This window comes from Erpetoichthys calabaricus, chromosome 13 (genome assembly GCF_900747795.2).
Source record: "Erpetoichthys calabaricus chromosome 13, fErpCal1.3, whole genome shotgun sequence".
In the NCBI taxonomy this organism is placed as follows: domain Eukaryota; kingdom Metazoa; phylum Chordata; class Cladistia; order Polypteriformes; family Polypteridae; genus Erpetoichthys; species Erpetoichthys calabaricus.
Window position 1 is genome coordinate 101,629,214 of NC_041406.2, and position 18,367 is coordinate 101,647,580.

The following is an 18,367-nucleotide window of genomic DNA, read 5'->3' on the forward strand; positions in this document are numbered from 1 at the left end:
ATTGCCCTTCCGGGTGGGGCTGAAGGTATGACCAGCCAGGCTGCTGACTCCACGCAGCTCCCCCTGGCGGCCATCCGAGCCCCCAACCAGGCTGTGGAGGACTGCATCTCCCATGGAGCCATGCGCTGGGCTGGGGAATCATTGGCTGCCAGGGAGGCTGCCACCAAGCATCCCGGGGGAGGTACTGAACAGTCCATGGCTGCTCCCCCGGAACAGATGTAGGAGAGGCGTCCCTGCCGGGCATGGGACCCGGCTGTCCTTTACAATATATAAACATAGACATACATATATACATACATACATTGACATATATATATAGCAAAATACCCGCGCTTCGCAGCGGAGAAGTAGTGTGTTAAAGAGGTTATGTAAACATATATCTACATATACATATATATATACATATATATCTACATATACATATACATATATATCTACATATACATATATATATACATATATATATACATATTATATATATATATATATATATATACAGTATATACATATACACATCTATCTATCTATCTATCTATCTATCTATCTATCTATCTATCTATCTATCCATCCACATATATATACATATATATATACACATATCAACATATATATACACATACATATACACACATACATAAACACACACATATACATCCATCCATCCTCTCCATCCGAGGTTCGATTCCCGTAAGGGAGTGAAGTGAGCGCTTCGCACCGGCAAAGTACTGCTTTTAAATTTTTATTAAGAAGAAAAGAAAACCTTTATAAATTAAGTCTTAAAAAGAGCTGTAAAGATATTGACAATAAGCTACGCAAACTCACCAAGACATGCAATCGTTTAAATCAAGGCACGAGTCGAAAAACACCATCCCATAATATTAGTTAACGATTAACACATTTCTATATGTATTGTTAGCATACAATACAACTGATAATATGTTGCGCTTATTTATCTGGTGTATCGACATTTTTGCTTGTTTAACGGCTGAAATCCAACGTGGTTTGTGCCGTTCAAAATGAAAACAGTTTGCATTTATCTTTTTAATAAAAGGCGAGCTTTTAAGCCTGAGAAATCACCCCGTAAATGCACACGTTTAATTGCACATGTGTTAATATGTATGCTTACACGAACTTAAAAGGTTTAAATAAAACAGAAATATATACCTTTTATTTTTACTTCCTTAACTTGTGGAGGGTGTATCCTGTAGCAAAGCCCTAACTTTTTTCGTGAAAGCCCGTTTCAGTCAATAAGTTTTAAAAACAGGTGTAAAGATATTGACAATAAGCTACGCAAACCCACCAAGACATGCAATCGCTTAAATCAAGGCACGAGTCGAAAAACACCATCCCATACTATTAGTTAACGATTAACACATTTCTATATGTATTGTAAGCATACAATACAACTGATAATATGTTGCGCTTATTTATCTGGTGTACCGACATTTTTGCGCGTTTAACGGCTGAAATCTAACGTGGTTTGTGCCCTTCAGAATGAAAACAGTTAGCATTTACGTTTTTAATACAAGGCGAGCTTTTAAGCCTGAGAAATCACCCCGTAAATGCACACGTTTAATTGCACATATGTTAATATGTATGCTTACACAGTATTAAAAGACACTCAAAAATTAACGTCATTTACCTTCGTTCCCGCGTTTAACTCGTGCTGTAAATCTCTTCCTTGTTTTTAGTTCACGTGATTACGTAGGAGGTGTGATGACGCGATACGTGACTCCGCCTCCTCCATTAGAGTATATGGACAAAAAACAGGTTCCAGTTATGACCATTACGCGTAGAATTTCAAAATGAAACCTGCCTAACTTTTGTAAGTAAGCTGTATGGAATGAGCCTGCCAAATTTCAGCCTTCTACCTACACGGGAAGTTGGAGAATTAGTGATGAGTGAGTCAGTCAGTGAGGGCTTTGCCTTTTATTAGTATAGATATATATATATATACATATCTCCATATATATAGATATATATATTTCAAAATCCCCGCGCTTTGCAGCGGCGAAGTACTGCTTTTAAATTTTTATTAAGAAGAAAAGAAAACCTTTTTAAACTGACGGAAAATATACCAATAACAATTTGTTAAGGATCTGTTTTTTTCTGAAGCTGTCTTTACACAGCTTCTCCGCCGTTTTATAAACGAACGCCATATAAGTCCATCCTTTCTGCTTGCTTCGCTGTTCTGTAGTGGTTTATTGTTCTTCTATTACGATTGTTTTTATAAACGAACGCCATATAAGGCCATCCTTTTTTCTTGCTTTGCCAAGGAAGCAGCCTTTTTATTTAATGCACGGGTTCTCCGTTCTTTCATTGTTCGTTTATTACGATGGTTATAGTTGTCTTTGTATACCACGTTGTCAGTTGAGCACTCCGGTTGGAATATGACCAAGCCGTGGAAGCTTACTGTTGAGAATGCAACGTATAGTTGTACAGGAGAAAAATGGTAATCTTTTGTAGGTCTATGAACTTAATTTATGCCTGTATGCGTCAGTCGCTTCATATTCTTTTCGTACCTTATCAATTGTGTAATGTGTTTTTTGAACAGGTTTGATTCATCGAAGTGATCACTTGTGCTGTGTTCAGTCAGTTCACGTGAGCCGCTCTCGTGTGATGTTGCAATGTCCACGGCTTAATTTAATGTTAGCTAAGACCCGGCACTTAAAAGTTTCTCGCTACAGCAATTTTAACTCTGTTTCAAAGTGATCCAAAGTCTCGTTTATACCTTGTGTCTTCTCATTAAACTTGTATCTCACGAATATGGTATTGCAAACGGCAGGGGGAGCGTTTCTATAAACTTAATTTAAACTTACGGTTTACATATGCGTCACTCGCTCGCTTCTTATTGTTTCACTGCCTTCTCAATTGTGTAATGAATGTTTTCTTCAGCGCTCTTTGTGGCTGTTCCTTGTTTTCAGTTCACATGATTACGTAGGAGGCGTGATGACGCGATACGCGACTCCGCCTCCCACGGCCATCGCGCTGCACTCCATTACAGTATATGGACAAAAAAGAGGTTCCAGTTATGACCATTACGTGTACAATTTCGAAATGAAACCTGCCTAACTTTTGTAAGTAAGCTGTAAGGAATGAGCCTGCCAAATTTCAGTCTTCCACCTACATGGGAAGTTGGAGAATTAGTGATGAGTGAGTGAGTGAGTCAGTGAGGGCTTTGCCTTTTATTAGTATAGATAGAATATAAACAGTAGTGAGGGGTGAGTTGATTATTATTCGCATTATCCGATTGGATAAAATGGCATTTAGCGAAGAAGTTATTAATTGTAAGCAATTTTCACCCTTTCTGCGGACCCCCTACGGTCGTCTCGCGGACCGGACCACAGTTTGAGAACCACTACATTAGAGGGTCAGCTCAAGTTGGACGGTTGGGAGACAAAGTCAGAGAGGCGAGATTGCGTTGGTTTGGACATGTGCAGAGGAGAGATGCTGGGTATATTGGGAGAAGGATGCCAAGGATAGAGCTGTCCGTGAAGAGGAAAAGAGGGAGGCCTAAGCGAAGGTTTATGGATGTAGTGAGAGAGGACATGCAGGTGATGGGTGTAACAGAAAAAGATGCAGAGGACAGAAAGATATGGAAGAAGATGATCCGCTGTGGCAACCCCTAACGGGAGCAGCCGAAAATCACATTACAAATTTATTTTGATATCTCTGCGTTATATGTAATTGCTCAGTTGTTTAACATTTGTAAATTGCACACATCAGCATTCTGTTGAAAGCATGTAGAAAATAAAATAACTACACAAGAGTTGGAACAGACCTTTTCAAAAATTGATTGTGAAGTTTTGATAAACAAAAAAAAAATGTATGCTACTAAATTACATGTAAAAATTCAAACTACAGAAAGTTTAAGCCTGTTTGGTCTGAGCATTCACATCAGCTCTCTGATGTGCTATACTAAGTGGATCACTAAGTACTGTCCCATACTTCTTCCATTTCTTGATGACTGAAATAACCATACACCAAGAGATTTCTAGTGATTTTTTTTATATCCATCATCTGACTTGTGCTTTTCAATCACTCTTTCACAGAGATGCTTGGAGTGTTCTTTTGTCTTCACTGTGTGGGTTATGGCCACAACACTGACTCATTACAAGTTCAACCTTCTAGATGAAGGTGTATTTATACTAAAATCAATTGAAATTCTTAACTAATTAACTGATTTCTAAAACAAAATGGTAGCACCAGTGAAGACTTAGGTTCATCACATTAAAGGGAGAAATAACTTATAAAGCAAAACATAAATGATCACATATTTACAATTAATTTATAAAAAAAAGTGTTTTTCTGTTGATCAGTATCAAAAAGCCTGATTAAATTCTCTGTGATTCAATGATATATTACAATAAACAGCAAAAACTTCCAAGGGTGTAAATACTTTTTACAGTCACTGTTCTCTACTAATAAGTATTTACACTGAACATATTTCTTTAGTGACTGAACAAAGAAAATTATAAAAGAAATGACGCAGCTATGCAACTGTTTATACTGTATGTTTCATAATATGAAAAAGACACAGTAACGAGAAAGAGAAAAATTAAAAATCAAAATTATTATGACATTTAGCTTTACAAAGTTTTTAAAGCATTTACCTCAATTGCAGGCATATATGTAGTGCATATGAAGTAAATTTTCTCAAATTGGTTTTCTAACATTTGTTCACTACACGTTATACTCCTAACTAGTTACCAGTAACATGCAATGCAGAAAGTATTAACCTAACATTGAAAATACGGAAGCAAATAATCAAAGGCGCTGAAGTTTACTCTTACAGCACTTTAATTATTGCATATCTAAAACACAACAATTGGAAGTTTTCTTACGTCTACAATACTTTAACTTCTGTTTAACCTTTGCAGAACAATATGTTAAGTTGTAATACTATACTATATACAGTGTAATTAAACAAAAAAAAATCCATTTTGCAGAAACACTTCTAGAAATAAATGTTTTAAGAGGATAACTGCATTAATTCTATTCAGCATTCACTCTTTCCAGACTTCCAAATTCAAATTAATGTATTTTTTTTAACCAAAGCATTCATTTACTTCACAACCACAAAACATTTTATTCTAAAGTGTTATGGACAATATGTTAATGCTTACACTGGCATAAAATCCTAACCTGATTTTCTCACTTCTGGGCCTGCTAGTCACCCATTCATATTTCTAAAGTAATCTTTCATGAACTGAACAACAGCTAACACTTATTTTATTATATGTGTCTTTTGTCCAGTCTGGCATATATGGTGACAAATGGTGAAAACATAAAGCAACAAACCTGTACAACTTGTGAGATCAGATGGTGCAGAGCTGTCACTCACTTTAAGGCAGCCTTCAGTTTTTGCATTTATAACTAATTGTTTTGCTACAAGAGAAAAATAGTCTGGATGAAATATTTGAAATTTTTTTCAATTATACATATCTTGAAATGCAAACCCCATTTCCAGAAAAGTTGACATATTTTCCAGAATTCAATAAAAACCTTTGATATGTTAGTTCACGTGTACCTTTATTTAACTGACAAAAGAAAGGGTGCTGCGCTCATAGCAACCAGCAACAGGATTGTCTCGCTCAGTGTTTTTAGCTTTGATTTGTTAAATATTTTGTTACATTTTCATATTTTTTACACATACACACACACACACACACACACACACACACACACACACACACACACACACACACACACACGATGACTCAAGAAGGGCAGGTGGGATGTAATTTTAGCTGTTCTTCTCAAGATTGAGGAAACGTTGACCTCAGTTGGGGACATTATTGAGAGATGGATGGTGAAATCCCTGGAGGTGGAACAGTCAGAAGCTTTATTTGGTGTGGGTTTCATCTCTGTGACTGCACAAGGTGGATGACAACCACTCAGGAAAACTGAAGGGATTCCAAACTGTGGGGGTGTTTTGGCTAACACCAGTACGCAGGACATCAAGACATTGGCAAAGAGTGCAGGATATAATAAGCCAGATACATTCTTAGTCTGTCAGACCAGGTGCAGCCTAAAGCCTAATATGAAGGATACCATTAAGGTTGATGAAGGGAATAAACAGACAACTTTTCTGTCACCTTTAATATGCAAAGATAATGAGGGATGAAAACAGGTGAGAACACAAAAATTCAGTAAGAGTATAAGCAAGTCTGGAAAGGGATGTACTATTTGCTATTTTGAACCCATTTATTTGTACTGTAAGGAGGCAGTCACACTATGCCACCACAGCAATACCCTTCCCTCCACTACTCTTTCCAAACTGTGACTTCTCAACCTCTTCCTTGCTGAGCACGTGTCTCTTTTCTTATGACTTAAAAAGCCTCTGCCAAGAAAGCAGTTTTAAACCAATACCTGGACCACTTTCAGGTTTGGAACAACCTTCCATTTGCTCCAGGAACACAAGCCTAGAACTCTGTCTAACAGCTCCTGGTGTACCTGCACCCCTCAGTCTTAGGCTTAAAGGGCTAGTTGTCCATGACAGCACACGTGCTGCTTGCAGGCTGTGATGTTCCCATTTATGCTCTCCACTGACCAAGATGAGTTATTACTTCAGGGGTTATTTCCTTGCCCTTACTTTAAAGATAGCAGAAGAAAAGACACTTGGCTGCTTAAACCCTTAGCAACTTTGGGAGCCATTACATGATCTCCCTGTAGGATACTTCTGTGTCCCCCTCTCTCTTATATACTAGTGCTCCTGAAAGCTGCTTGTCCTAGCAACACACATACTGGGGTTAACAGTCCCTAGTGACTCCTGTATTTCCTCATTAGTACCTCTCCTGCAGCCAGTGTCTCGTTCTCATTTTCTCTTGCCTGGATGCTGTCAATGGGACTTTAGCCTTGTCAAAAGCAAGAAGGCACTTTACTACTGTTTCATGATCTCCCATTAAATTGATACAAAGAAAATTATTGGGTTACATATCTGATGTTTCAAAATTTTCTGTGCTTTTTCCATTTATATAAAATTAGCATTATGCAATTACAAGAACACAATGACTCATTGTTGAAAAATTGAAGTCTTTGTTTAACAGAGTTTATCAGAAACACAAAATATTAAAAATAAAGGGTTTTTCCTTTATATTTGTGGTTGAAATATATATACTGCTTTTATTCTATTCCTCAACCCTATTTTAATATTCCAAAAATGAACTTAAAATACAAAAGAAATTACGGTAATTAATTTTCTGCTGTTGACCAAATTAGAAAATATGAAACCTGTTAACACTTACCCCGAACAGCAGCATTCTTTCTACCTAATTTCCAACATTCAGATTCTGTAACAGTTATATCCTGCAAAAAAACAAAAAACAAAACAAAAAAACAGTGTATCTGGAAAAGTTGCTTAAAAAGTTTTAATAATGTAAAACAGACATTTAACTAAATAATTTTAATGTAAACTACCACAGAAAAACAAAATTATGTTTTTTTTCTTTGTTAGCTGGAAGCAAATCAAATTCATTTATGTACAACTTATTTAATTACAATCTGATTCTCTCTTAGAATGAGATCACAGGATTGTTTAATAGATATGCTCCAGGATTTCTTTAAGTGCCAATTGGCAAAATGTTTATTACTATGCTTTAATTATGCTGTGACATAATAGGTGTACATGTGAAGATGGCAATTTTTGCAATGAACTAATAAAGTCATTTGAGGAAAAACCAATACCTTCAAAATTCTGAAAATGTTAACAATACTAGCTTTTTACTGTATCGGTAGTACAGAGTGAAAATAAGTACACCAAAACACGCATGCACACAGGATTTTGTTATTGTCATTTTTATCCAATTATGGAGTTAGTTCAAAAATACGTGTGAGCCTTTATCATGAAAAGATGTGACTGATCAGATGCAAGTTGCACTAATTTGACTTTTACTGTCATGAATATGTAAGAGATTAATCACTTTTTAAATACAGTGTCATACACAGTCCCAATAAGAGAAATGAGGTGTTGCATTAATTCACTCTCCTATTGTATTGTACAAGTCTATCGATCGTTGTCCATCCATTTTGTAACCGGTTTATATGTTTATATAGTTCAACATCATGGGGGAGACCTTGTACACACTCATAGTTACTTCATGTGGGAAGAAACTGCACACTAGCAATTGTAAATAAAAATCAAGGTAAATTTTAAACCAAGTGGCTATTTGACTTTTCTACACCAGCAATTTATTTAATGCTTTGAATCAAAAAGCACCTCAATTATGTCAGTCAACAGGACAGGCAAAACTGCATATTTCATTGCTGAATACAAACATGTAAACACTAAATTTGTGTCATTCTTTTGGCTTTTAATGATAATAGAATGTTCATTAGATAATCTCTAAGATGTGATGAATGTAGTGAATTACAAGTTATATATTTAATGGCAATGCTGGGGAATGTTAGGATATTAAATGGATTTTCAGTGTAACTCTCAGACTACCTAATTCTCCATTTTTAAATAAGCTAAGCAATAACAAAGTGTGATCACTCATGTACGATGCTTTGAATACAGCAAAATATAAGGTTGTTTTACATGAGTTACGAAACAGTGGATTAATGTAAAACTGATATCTTTGATTTCACATAGGAAGCAATGAAGTATGGACATATGTTATAAAAAAAAAAAAAGTACAAATTGAAGTACAAGGATTTTGACACATTTAAAAGTTGGACTTTGACTCATCCATTAAATAGTAAGGCTCTCTCTTGCACTACCTGCTTGTAAGATGCAATTTTAATGCTGCTGGTTGGATGAAAGCTTTATAGTGCAAGCAGAAGTGAGCCAAAAATCAGTTCTATGCAACCTAACCCTCTAGACTTAAAAAAATAAATACATAAATAAATAAATAAAAAACCCAACACAGGATCATTGTTTTATAGAGGAATTTAAAATATTGAATAGTTTTCATTATCATATTGTCAACTTTTTAAAAGAATGATAATCTTTTTCAAGACCAATTCATGCACACATTTGTTTTCAAATTTGACAGAAAGATTAATAATTTAAAAAAAAAAAAAATCACCTGCATTTCACCAGGTCCTTCAATATGCTCAACCTCCTTTGCCTTCCGTTTAAGATACCTATTCATTTTCAAAGGCGTCACTTCATTTGCTTCAAATGGATATCGATTTTTCTGAAAGAAAATAGACTCTACAGCCACATATTCACAGAAAAACTGGAGAACTTTTAAATTGGTACTAGACATACAACAAACATTTAGCAGGCAAAAAATTTAAACACAAGTGCACATACAGTACCAGTCAAAAGTTTAAGAACCCCTTCGTTTTTCCATTTTGTCTTTACATATAATCAGTTGAAATGCAATGAATGACCTAAAATGGTGAAAAGTTAAGCAGTAAACTGCCCGAGATTTAAAGCTTAGGTTAACAAAAACTGAAGAAAAAAAAACACACAGAAATTTCAAAATATTACAAATGGACCTTCTTCAGGAAACACCTAATAGGTTACAACCTACAGATGCTCTAGAGCAATTAAATTAATAATAATAATAATAATTCTTTACATTTATATAGCACTTTTCTCACTACTCAAAGCGCTCTCCACACAGGAAGACCCGGGAAGTGAACCCACAATCTCCTTACTGCAAAGCAGCAGCACTACCACTGCGCCACCTGTGAGGATAGCAAATAAGAAGTTACTTTTTCTGGCACAGGGAATTAAACCTTACAAATTGAAGCAAATGATTTACACAGGTGTCCCATCTTCTCTGATTACTTAAAACCCTCTGTCTGCCTTAAAGAAGAGTTGGAACAGATTGTGTTACTACTCCCTCTATACCCTAGAAAGTTGTAAATTCCAGTGATAATGGCAAGAAAACAGCAATTAACAAATGAAATGAGACGGAGCATTATTACCCTTAGAAGTGTAGGCCTTTCATTAAGAAAAATTGCAAAAGCAGAAAAAAAAATAATCAAAGTGTCAGTAAGTATGGTGTTCTACACAATTCAAATGCAGTTGGAAACAGGAAGAAACCCTGATAGAAAGAGATCTGGCAGACACAAAGTCACAACCCAAATCAGAAGAAATGTTTGAGGGTCACCAGCTTGCAAGATAGGTGCCTTATAGCACAACAACTTCAAGCACAGCTTAACAGTGATCGAAAAAAGCAAGTCTCAGTTTCAGCTGTGAACAAGAGACTTTATGCTCCATGTTTGACAGGGGGAGTCGCAGTATGAAAGCCATTCCTTAAAAGGACAAAATAGGGCCTTGAAATACCAGCTGTGGACTACTGCAGACTAGAAGAAAGACTTATGGACTGATGAATCAAAATTTGAAATCTTTAGTTCACCACGCAGGGTGTTTGTAAGCCATTGAGTTGGTGAAAGAATAGTTATCAGTATGTGACACCAGCTGTCAAACATGGAGGAAGTATTATTGTCTGGGGTTCTTTTGCTAGAGGCAGAGTTGGTGACTTGCACAGTGTCTGGCACTCTGAATTAGAGTTACCATAGTTTGGCTGTCACATCAGCAAAAGGTGGTTACTTTGATGAATCAAAAACTTGAATACAATTTTGTATACTTCATGATTCCCCAACTTATTTTTTTTGTGTCATTGTTTATCTGTTCTATGCCAGTTGTCCAAGTAGTATACAGGGTGTAGTAACACAGCCTGTTCCAGGTCTGCGTTAAGACAGACAGAGGGTTTATAAGCATTCAACAGATGTTGGGACACCTGTGCAAATCATTTACTTCAACTTGCAAGGCTTAATTTACCTTAATTGCTGCAGAATGTCTGTAGGCTGTAACCTGTTAGTTGTTCTCTGAAGAAGGCTCATTTACAATATTCTGAAATTCAGTTTTTAAACCTTAAATTTAAACCTCTGATAGTTTACTGCTTACATTTTCACCATTTAGGTTATTCATTGCATTTCAACTGATTAAATTTGAAGAGCAACTGGAAAAACTGAGGTGTTCTAAAGCTTACATAACAAATGTAAAATTATTGATCAGCTTTTGTGCACAATCAGCACTGTTATACTGTAACTCAGGTTGTGCTTAACTATGTCATACATACAAGTCAACTTCGCAGCTGTTCTCTGGAGAGGAGTAGTCATTAATTAGATTGAAAAGTTTTACAAATTAGGCTTTTAAATAGAAAAAGATAAGACTTAAAATTTTAAATATGTATCTGATAGGGCTATTTATTTAGATGTTTTAAATTGTACATTGTCACAGAATGCATCATTTAGGAATCTGTATAACACCCACAAAAATCAGACCTTATCATAATGATAAGGCTGTATGTGGGAACCTCTGAATTCTGGTAGTTATCTTTCATTTGCAACTTTTAACATGTCCTACCATGCTGCTTCTGGAGTTTTTGCTCCTTTGCTATCATTGCTCATCTGCACCACCCCAATCTGCCGGTCTCACCTCCTCCTCTGTGCTGTGCCACTTGTCTGCTACTATCAGTTAAGTATTGCTCTACACTATGTTAAAATACTCGTTATAAAAACTCCATCATATTAAACAGTTTGTTCAGTGCAAGTGGTCAGATTGGAATGTCCTAAAAGACACTGACATTGTGTGGTACCCAAAATTTTTTCATTATGGGTCAGATCGCCACCACTGCCAGGCTGAGAATGAAAAGTTCACTGGCAGCATTTGTTCAGGACTATGCTGTCCTACTCATGGTTTTGGAAATGAGAATGTCAGTGTGACAAATTTCCAATATGCTAAAATAATCTCTGGCTATGGATCTGTACACAAAGAACCCTCATCAGCTAATATTGCACTGTTTAATTCAAGATAGATGGCAAAGCATTGGTGCTATCAGAACTCATGAGACTCCAACCTTGATGCAACATGCTTAACAGAAACCTGGCAAAAACCAAACAAATTCATGTCTCTTATAGAGGTGACATCACCCAGATATTTTTTTTATTTATTAATTTTATTGTAATCATTCCATACAAATAGATTAATTTATACAAAAAAGAATTGAAGACAAATCAAACCCCACCCTTGAGAAGGAGAGCATGGCCAAAGGAGAATTGCTTAGGGCTTTATAATAGGGCAAAAATAAACAAAAGAAAGGAAAAAATATATATAGGTAAATAAAAAATGGAGAAGGGAAAGAAATGCGGAAATAATTATTTCTTCTTATTCTAAAATATTATTGATTAGATCCTGCCAGGTTTTGAAAAAATTCTGTACAGATCCTCTAACTGAGAATTTGATTTTTTCCAATTTCAAATAATATAAAACATCGGTTTCCCACTGACTTAAATAAGGAGAGTTAGGATTCTTCCAATTTAACAAAATAAGTCTGCGTGCCAAAAGTGTAGTGAATGCAATCACTGTTTGCTTGTCCTTCTCCACTTCAAGTCCGTCTGGATGAACACCGAACACAGCTGTTAATGGGTTAGGAGGGATTGTGACACCAAGGCTGTTTAAAAGGCACTTAAAAATTTTGGTCCAAAATGATGTTAATTTGGTGCAGGCCCAAAACATGTGACCCAGTGTGGCAGGAGCTTGGTTGCAGCGTTCACAGGTTGGATCTTGCCCTGGAAACATTTTGGACAGTTTTAAGCGAGACAGATGATCTCGATATATAATTTTTAGTTGAACAATTCTATACTTTGTGCATATGGAGCTCGAGTGAATTCTCTGCAATGCTACCTTCCACTCCTTTTCTGACATACTAGGGGGCTCCGCCCCCTGCTCGCTTCGCTCGCCAACCCCTGGTGTTGGGAATGAGAAAGAGCGTGATGTATGAATGAGATATAGAATAGTGTGAAGGTGTAGATGATGCAAATAGAAAGCAACAATAAAGTGTGTGGCACAGTGTAAAGGTTTATTGGAAAATTTCTTTGTAAACACCGTTTAAGTGTAAAAGGTAATTCCAGGTCAGAACTTGTAAGGTCAATGAAGATGGTCATTGTCGTGATCAGAGTCAACTGTGTCAGAGCTTAGAAAGAGTTGTGTCTCTCCAGGAAGTAATGCAATGACTTGGGTATTTATGTTTTCCACATTAATATTTTTTGGACATAATATAGTGCGTTGTGTTAAAAGGGGCATTTGGTCTAATGAGATTGCTTTTCCAAATCTGTCTGTAACTAAGTCGCCGCAGACAAAGGCTTGAGGAATTGTAATAATATCTGGGAGAAGTCTATCTGTATTGGTGAGTGTACCATCTCCCAGTTGTAATAATCAATTGTTATGATCTGGATGTGGACATCGCATGTTTTGTACTAACTGTATCTTTTGAAAGCAATGCCAATTGTCTGCGTATTTTAAGGTGCACTGAACAATAACTGAGCGCATGGAATGTGGAACAATAGCTAAGCACTGTCTAAAATCTCCTCGTAATAAAAGTACCTTTCCTCCAAAGGGAAGATTATTATTCATAAATGTTTGTAGAAGTTTATGAATGGTGTTGAGTAAGTGAGTGGATGCCATTGTACATTCATCAATAATTAACAGTTTTGCAAGACGGATGTCATGTGCAGTGCCACTGTTAATGTTCATAGTGGATATCGATTTGTAGGATCTAATGCAGTTCATAAAGATTTCACTTTCAGGTACATCGTTAGTTAGAAGCTTCTGTAGATATTCAGGATATGAATGTAAAGGAGGCAGTCTAATTTGACCGTTTTGATAACAACGTGTAAATTCATTACTTGTATTGCCAGTTGTTTCTTCAGGGAAGTTAAGCGGTGTAGACGTCTGCGTTTATTTATTTTGTCCCTTCGCTGCCATTTCTGTATGTCTGAGGCGGGAGGTGTTTCGTTTTGAATCCGTGCCTGTTTCGATGCAGCATTTTGAGACGCGCGCTGTATGCGTTTACATTCAGTGTGTCTGTCCATATGCGCTCGTTTCTGATAATGTGTTAGTTGAGCTTTGCGTTTTTGGAGCCGAGACATTTTTTCTTCCGGAGGTTCAGAAGCGCGTTGTAAGCGCCGCCGTGTATTTTGTTTTTTCATGCGGGTTTGTGTGTTTGGTCCCGTTATCCGAGCCGTATCGTTTTGTACCTGTGATCGTGTATTTATGACTTGTTTGTTCTTCAGCGTGAGAAATATGGATAAGTAATAAGGAGGATCGCACTCACTGTTAATATGGAGCCTTTTCTGCAGTTGAACGGTTAATAGTGCTTCAGTGTAAGGAGATCCACCTATGCTGCATAGTGTGAAGGTGTTGAGATGACGTATGTTTAATACGGACGGGCACTCACTGTTAATATGGAGCCTTTTCTGTGGTTGAACGGTTAATAGTGCCTCATTGTAATGAGATCCACCTATGCTGCATAGTGTGAATTGTGTTTGGTCCCGTTATCCGAGCCGTATCGTTTTGTACCCGTGATCGTGAATTTATGACTTGTTTGTTCTTGAGCGTGATAAATATGGATAAGTAATAAGGAGGATCGCACTCACTGTTAATATGGAGCCTTTTCTGCGGTTGAACGGTTAATAGTGCCTTATTGTAATGAGATCCACCTATGCTGCATAGTGTGAACGTGTTGAGAAGACGTATGTTTAATACGGACGGTTCATTTAGAAATGGGGCTTTGTGTGTAGATTTGTGCATATTTGCGTTGTTGATTTGTTTCAGGGAGCACTGTTCCAATGCGATGCAATATTTGTCCACATATGCGAAAGCAGTATGGGCCATTGCCTTTTGGTGGCCTGATATTTACTGCGGTAGATGCAAAAGCAAATGAACTATTGTAGGATCTAATGCAGTTCATAAAGTTTTTACTTTCAGGTACATCGTTAGTTAGAAACTTCTGTAGATATTCAGGATATGAATGTAAAGGAGGCAGTCTAATCTAACCCTTTTGACAACATCGTGTAAATTCATTACTTGTATTGCCAGTTGTTTCTTCAGGGAAGTTAAGTGAATGACAATGATTGCAAATGACATTCATTAATCCCAATGAATTTTCCTCAATAGTGGACTCATTATTGAACGCGTTGTCAGCTAAGTGGCGCAATCGTTTAGCAGGTGTCTGCGGACGGTTCCTTTAGAAATGGGGTTTTGGGTGTCACTTCTTATTGATGTTAGTGTGTTTGTGGGTCTGAATCGTCGTTGTTGTGAACGTTTCGTGTGCCATGTCCGTAGTCTGTCCCGTTTCGTCTCTAATGGGCTTGGTGTGGCGGTAACGGCTTCTTTTTTTTGGTGTGGTCGGAGCTTGTTGAATCCTCCTCTTTGTGTGCGTCCCGTTTCATGTGCAATGGGATTCGTGCGGCGCTGTGTGCTTTGCCGGCGTCTGGGGGGGATGTTGCTTGGAGGGGGTGGTGGGATTGGTGGGGCGCGAGCGTCTTCTTTCTTTTTGTGTGCCAGGGGCTTGTTGAATCCTCCGCTTTGTGTGTGTCCCGTCCGTTGCTTGTGGGGGGTGGGTGGGTTGCGGGTTCTTTTTTTTTGTGTGCCAGGGGCTTGTTGAATCGTCCTCTTTGTGTGTGTCCCGTCCACTGCTTGTAGGGGGGGGGTGCATGGAGATGGGTGTGGGATTTGTGGGGCGCAAGCGGCTTCTTTTTTTTTGTGTGCTAGTTTCGTGTGCAATGGCTTTCGTGCGGCGCTGTGTGCGTCGCCTGCGTTTGACTCCTTTTTTCTGTGCTGACTCCTTTTTTCTGTGGTCGCGGCGCCTCATTTCTTTGACTCCTTTTTTCTGTGCTCACTCCTTTTTTCTGTGGTCGCGGCGCCTCATTTCTTGGGGCGCCTGCGCAGTACGTCTTTTTGCGGCTACGGCCCATGGCCGGATGTCCCTGCGTCCATCCGGTTTAGCATTCTCGGTTAGTAATGTGGATTGATTAAGAGATCTTTTTCCCCATGTCCTCTTGAGTCTTTGAAAGGAAGGGACTCTAATAAGATTTTATATAATGTGGAAATGGTGTCTAATTCCTCGAAATTGAGCAGTATTTTTTCCAGCATGGTGGAGGGTACGAGGTGAGAAAAATCGGGCAGTTTCTGTTTAACAAAGTTTCTAATTTGAAGATAGTGAAAGAAATGTGTAGCTGGGAGGTTAAATTTGGAATGTAATTGTTCAAAGGATGCAAAGATATTGTCTATATAAAGATCTCTGAGCAATTTAAACCCAAATCTTTTCCAGGTATTAAAAACTGGATATGTTTGCGAGGGTTGAATGAGGTGGTTCTCTTGCAGAGGTGCCACAGATAAAAGATCACCCAGATATTTTTAACGCAAAGGTTTAAGACAAGGCGGAGGGGTCGCAGTAATTGTTAGATCATAGTTAAACATCAGAATCCCAGTTTGACCATCCATTGTCTTTCAAGTGTCTGGCTCTTAAACTTATAAATGAAATCCGGTCCTGTCTTACTTATTATGGTCATACCCAAAAATACAATGCATCTTTCTTATCTGATCTGACTGAACTATTAACCCACCAGAGAGTCATTCTTCTTGGCAATTTCAACATCCATATTGATGCTCCTACATGTAAACAGAGGAATGAATTCCTGTCCTTACTGTACTGTTTCGATTTGATGCAACAAGTTGATGTTCCTACCCACTCTATTGCTCATATATTGGACCTGATCTGCACACCTGGCTTATCTGTCAGCAACACTTACAGCAGTGATTTGGGACTCTCTAATCATAAAGCAGTACTTTTCACTGTCTCATTACCTCTCCCTCCTCTTACCTGCAAGAACATCAAATTTCTTTCAGAAACCTTAAAAATATCAGTCCCTCTATCCTTGATGGGTCAATTTATGATCTTTTTCCCTCTTCCCCTATTCCATCAACATTAGATATTCTTGTTGACTACTACAGTATGTGCTATATAAATAAAATGTTTTATTATTATTACTATAACTCAGCCCTTCATTATGCACTAGATAAAACAGCTTTAAAAACACCTTTAAAACATAAGGTTTCCTTTAAGGGTTCAGCTCCATGGTACAATTCAGATTTACGGTCTATGAAATGCAGCTAGAAGATGCCTTAAGAGAATGTCACACAAAACTGGCCTCACTGTGCACTTTCTCAGACCATCAAAGGGCTTACAGTGATGCACTTATTACAGCCAAGAACACACATTATGGCAGAATAATAGAAAGTGGCCATGATAACTTGGGGTTTTGTCCTCTGTAGTTAATAAACTACTCCAACTTGCATTTGGCCCAATTACCTCCTCTACTGAAGTCTGTGAAAAAATTCCTCCACTTTATCTGTAATAGAATTAATGATCTAAATAATTCAACTAACATAAATTCATTATATAGTTATATCTTTCCCTGTCTTCCCACTCCATCCAGCTCCTTTTCTAAATTTTCAACAGTCATATCTGCATTTGTTAATGACCTGCTTTGTAAGATGAGACAGACTACTTGTGTACTGGACACATCCCCACCACACTTCTTAAATTTTGCCTTCATGCAATAATCCAGATTGTTACAACAATAAATCAAAAATACATCCTTTGACACTGGCTTTGTGCCAGCCCTTTTTAAAATTGCTTCTGTAACCCCAGTGTTAAAAAAAGCCTGGCCTTGATGCTGACAATCTTAACAATTTCTGGCCTCTCTCTCGCTTACCTTTTCTGTCAAAAGTTCTTCAGTGTGTTGTAGCCTCCCAACTCAAACTAATTACTTAACTTCAAATAATTTGATGGAACTCTTTCAGTCTGGTTTCAGAGTACAGCACAGCTGTGAAACTGCTCTGCTTCGGGTAACTAACAGTTGGCAGCAGACTCTGGACAAACCAGAATATTTATTCTGTTAGACCTCAGTGCAGCATTTGACACAGTCAAACATGACATTCTACTGTCCAGAATGGAGAACATTCTGGGTATTTCTCCCACTGCCCTCCAATGGTTTAAGTCCTATCTAACTGATAGGCAAGAGTTTGTTAGTTTCGGCAAGAGCAGATCCAGCTCAGTGCCAGTCACAGAAAATTAAAATTAAACTGCAACAAAACTGAACTCCTGCAAATGGAACTAAAGTGCATCTTAAGAAAATAAGCTCCTTTTCAGACACTCTTGATGGTGATCTCATCAGACCTTTTTCTAATGCAAGGAATCTTGGTGTCATTTTTGTTTCCCCCCTTTCTTAATCCACCCACATAAAACCCATTAAGAAAGTTTCTTACTGTAAGATCCGTAACATATCCCGTGTTCACTCATTTCTCTCCTTTTCTAATGCTGAGAAACATGCCCATGCTTTTATCACATCCCGCCTCGATTATTTTAATTCCCTGCTGATAGGTGCTGCTTCTAATCTTGTATCAAAGCTCATATTGATTCAAAAGTTTGCTGCAAGGGTCCTTACATGGACCAGCAACAGTAAGCACATAACACACATCCTTCTTCGCCTTCACTGGCTTCCTGTGTCTTACTGGACTGAATATAAAATTCTATCAATAACCTACTAAGCTTTAAAT

The 18,367-nt window shown here is 37.6% G+C and overlaps 1 protein-coding gene across 9 annotated transcripts in view; it reads right to left on the reverse strand.

Annotated features, from left to right (window-relative positions):
• The window catches only part of LOC114663544 (uncharacterized), a 314,220-nt gene that overhangs the window by 92,599 nt on the left and 203,254 nt on the right, over nt 1-18,367 (reverse strand). For 3 of the 9 annotated variants that reach the window (XM_028817356.2, XM_028817355.2, XM_028817354.2), the window contains exons 7-9: nt 9,030-9,140; nt 7,248-7,308; nt 5,302-5,388 (exon numbers count right to left, since the gene is read on the reverse strand). The exons of the other annotated variants lie outside the window; for them this stretch is intronic. In XM_028817356.2, coding sequence (XP_028673189.2) covers nt 5,302-5,388; nt 7,248-7,308; nt 9,030-9,140 — 259 coding nt within the window. The remainder of the gene's footprint in view (nt 1-5,301; nt 5,389-7,247; nt 7,309-9,029; nt 9,141-18,367) is intronic. 9 annotated transcript variants of the gene reach the window in all.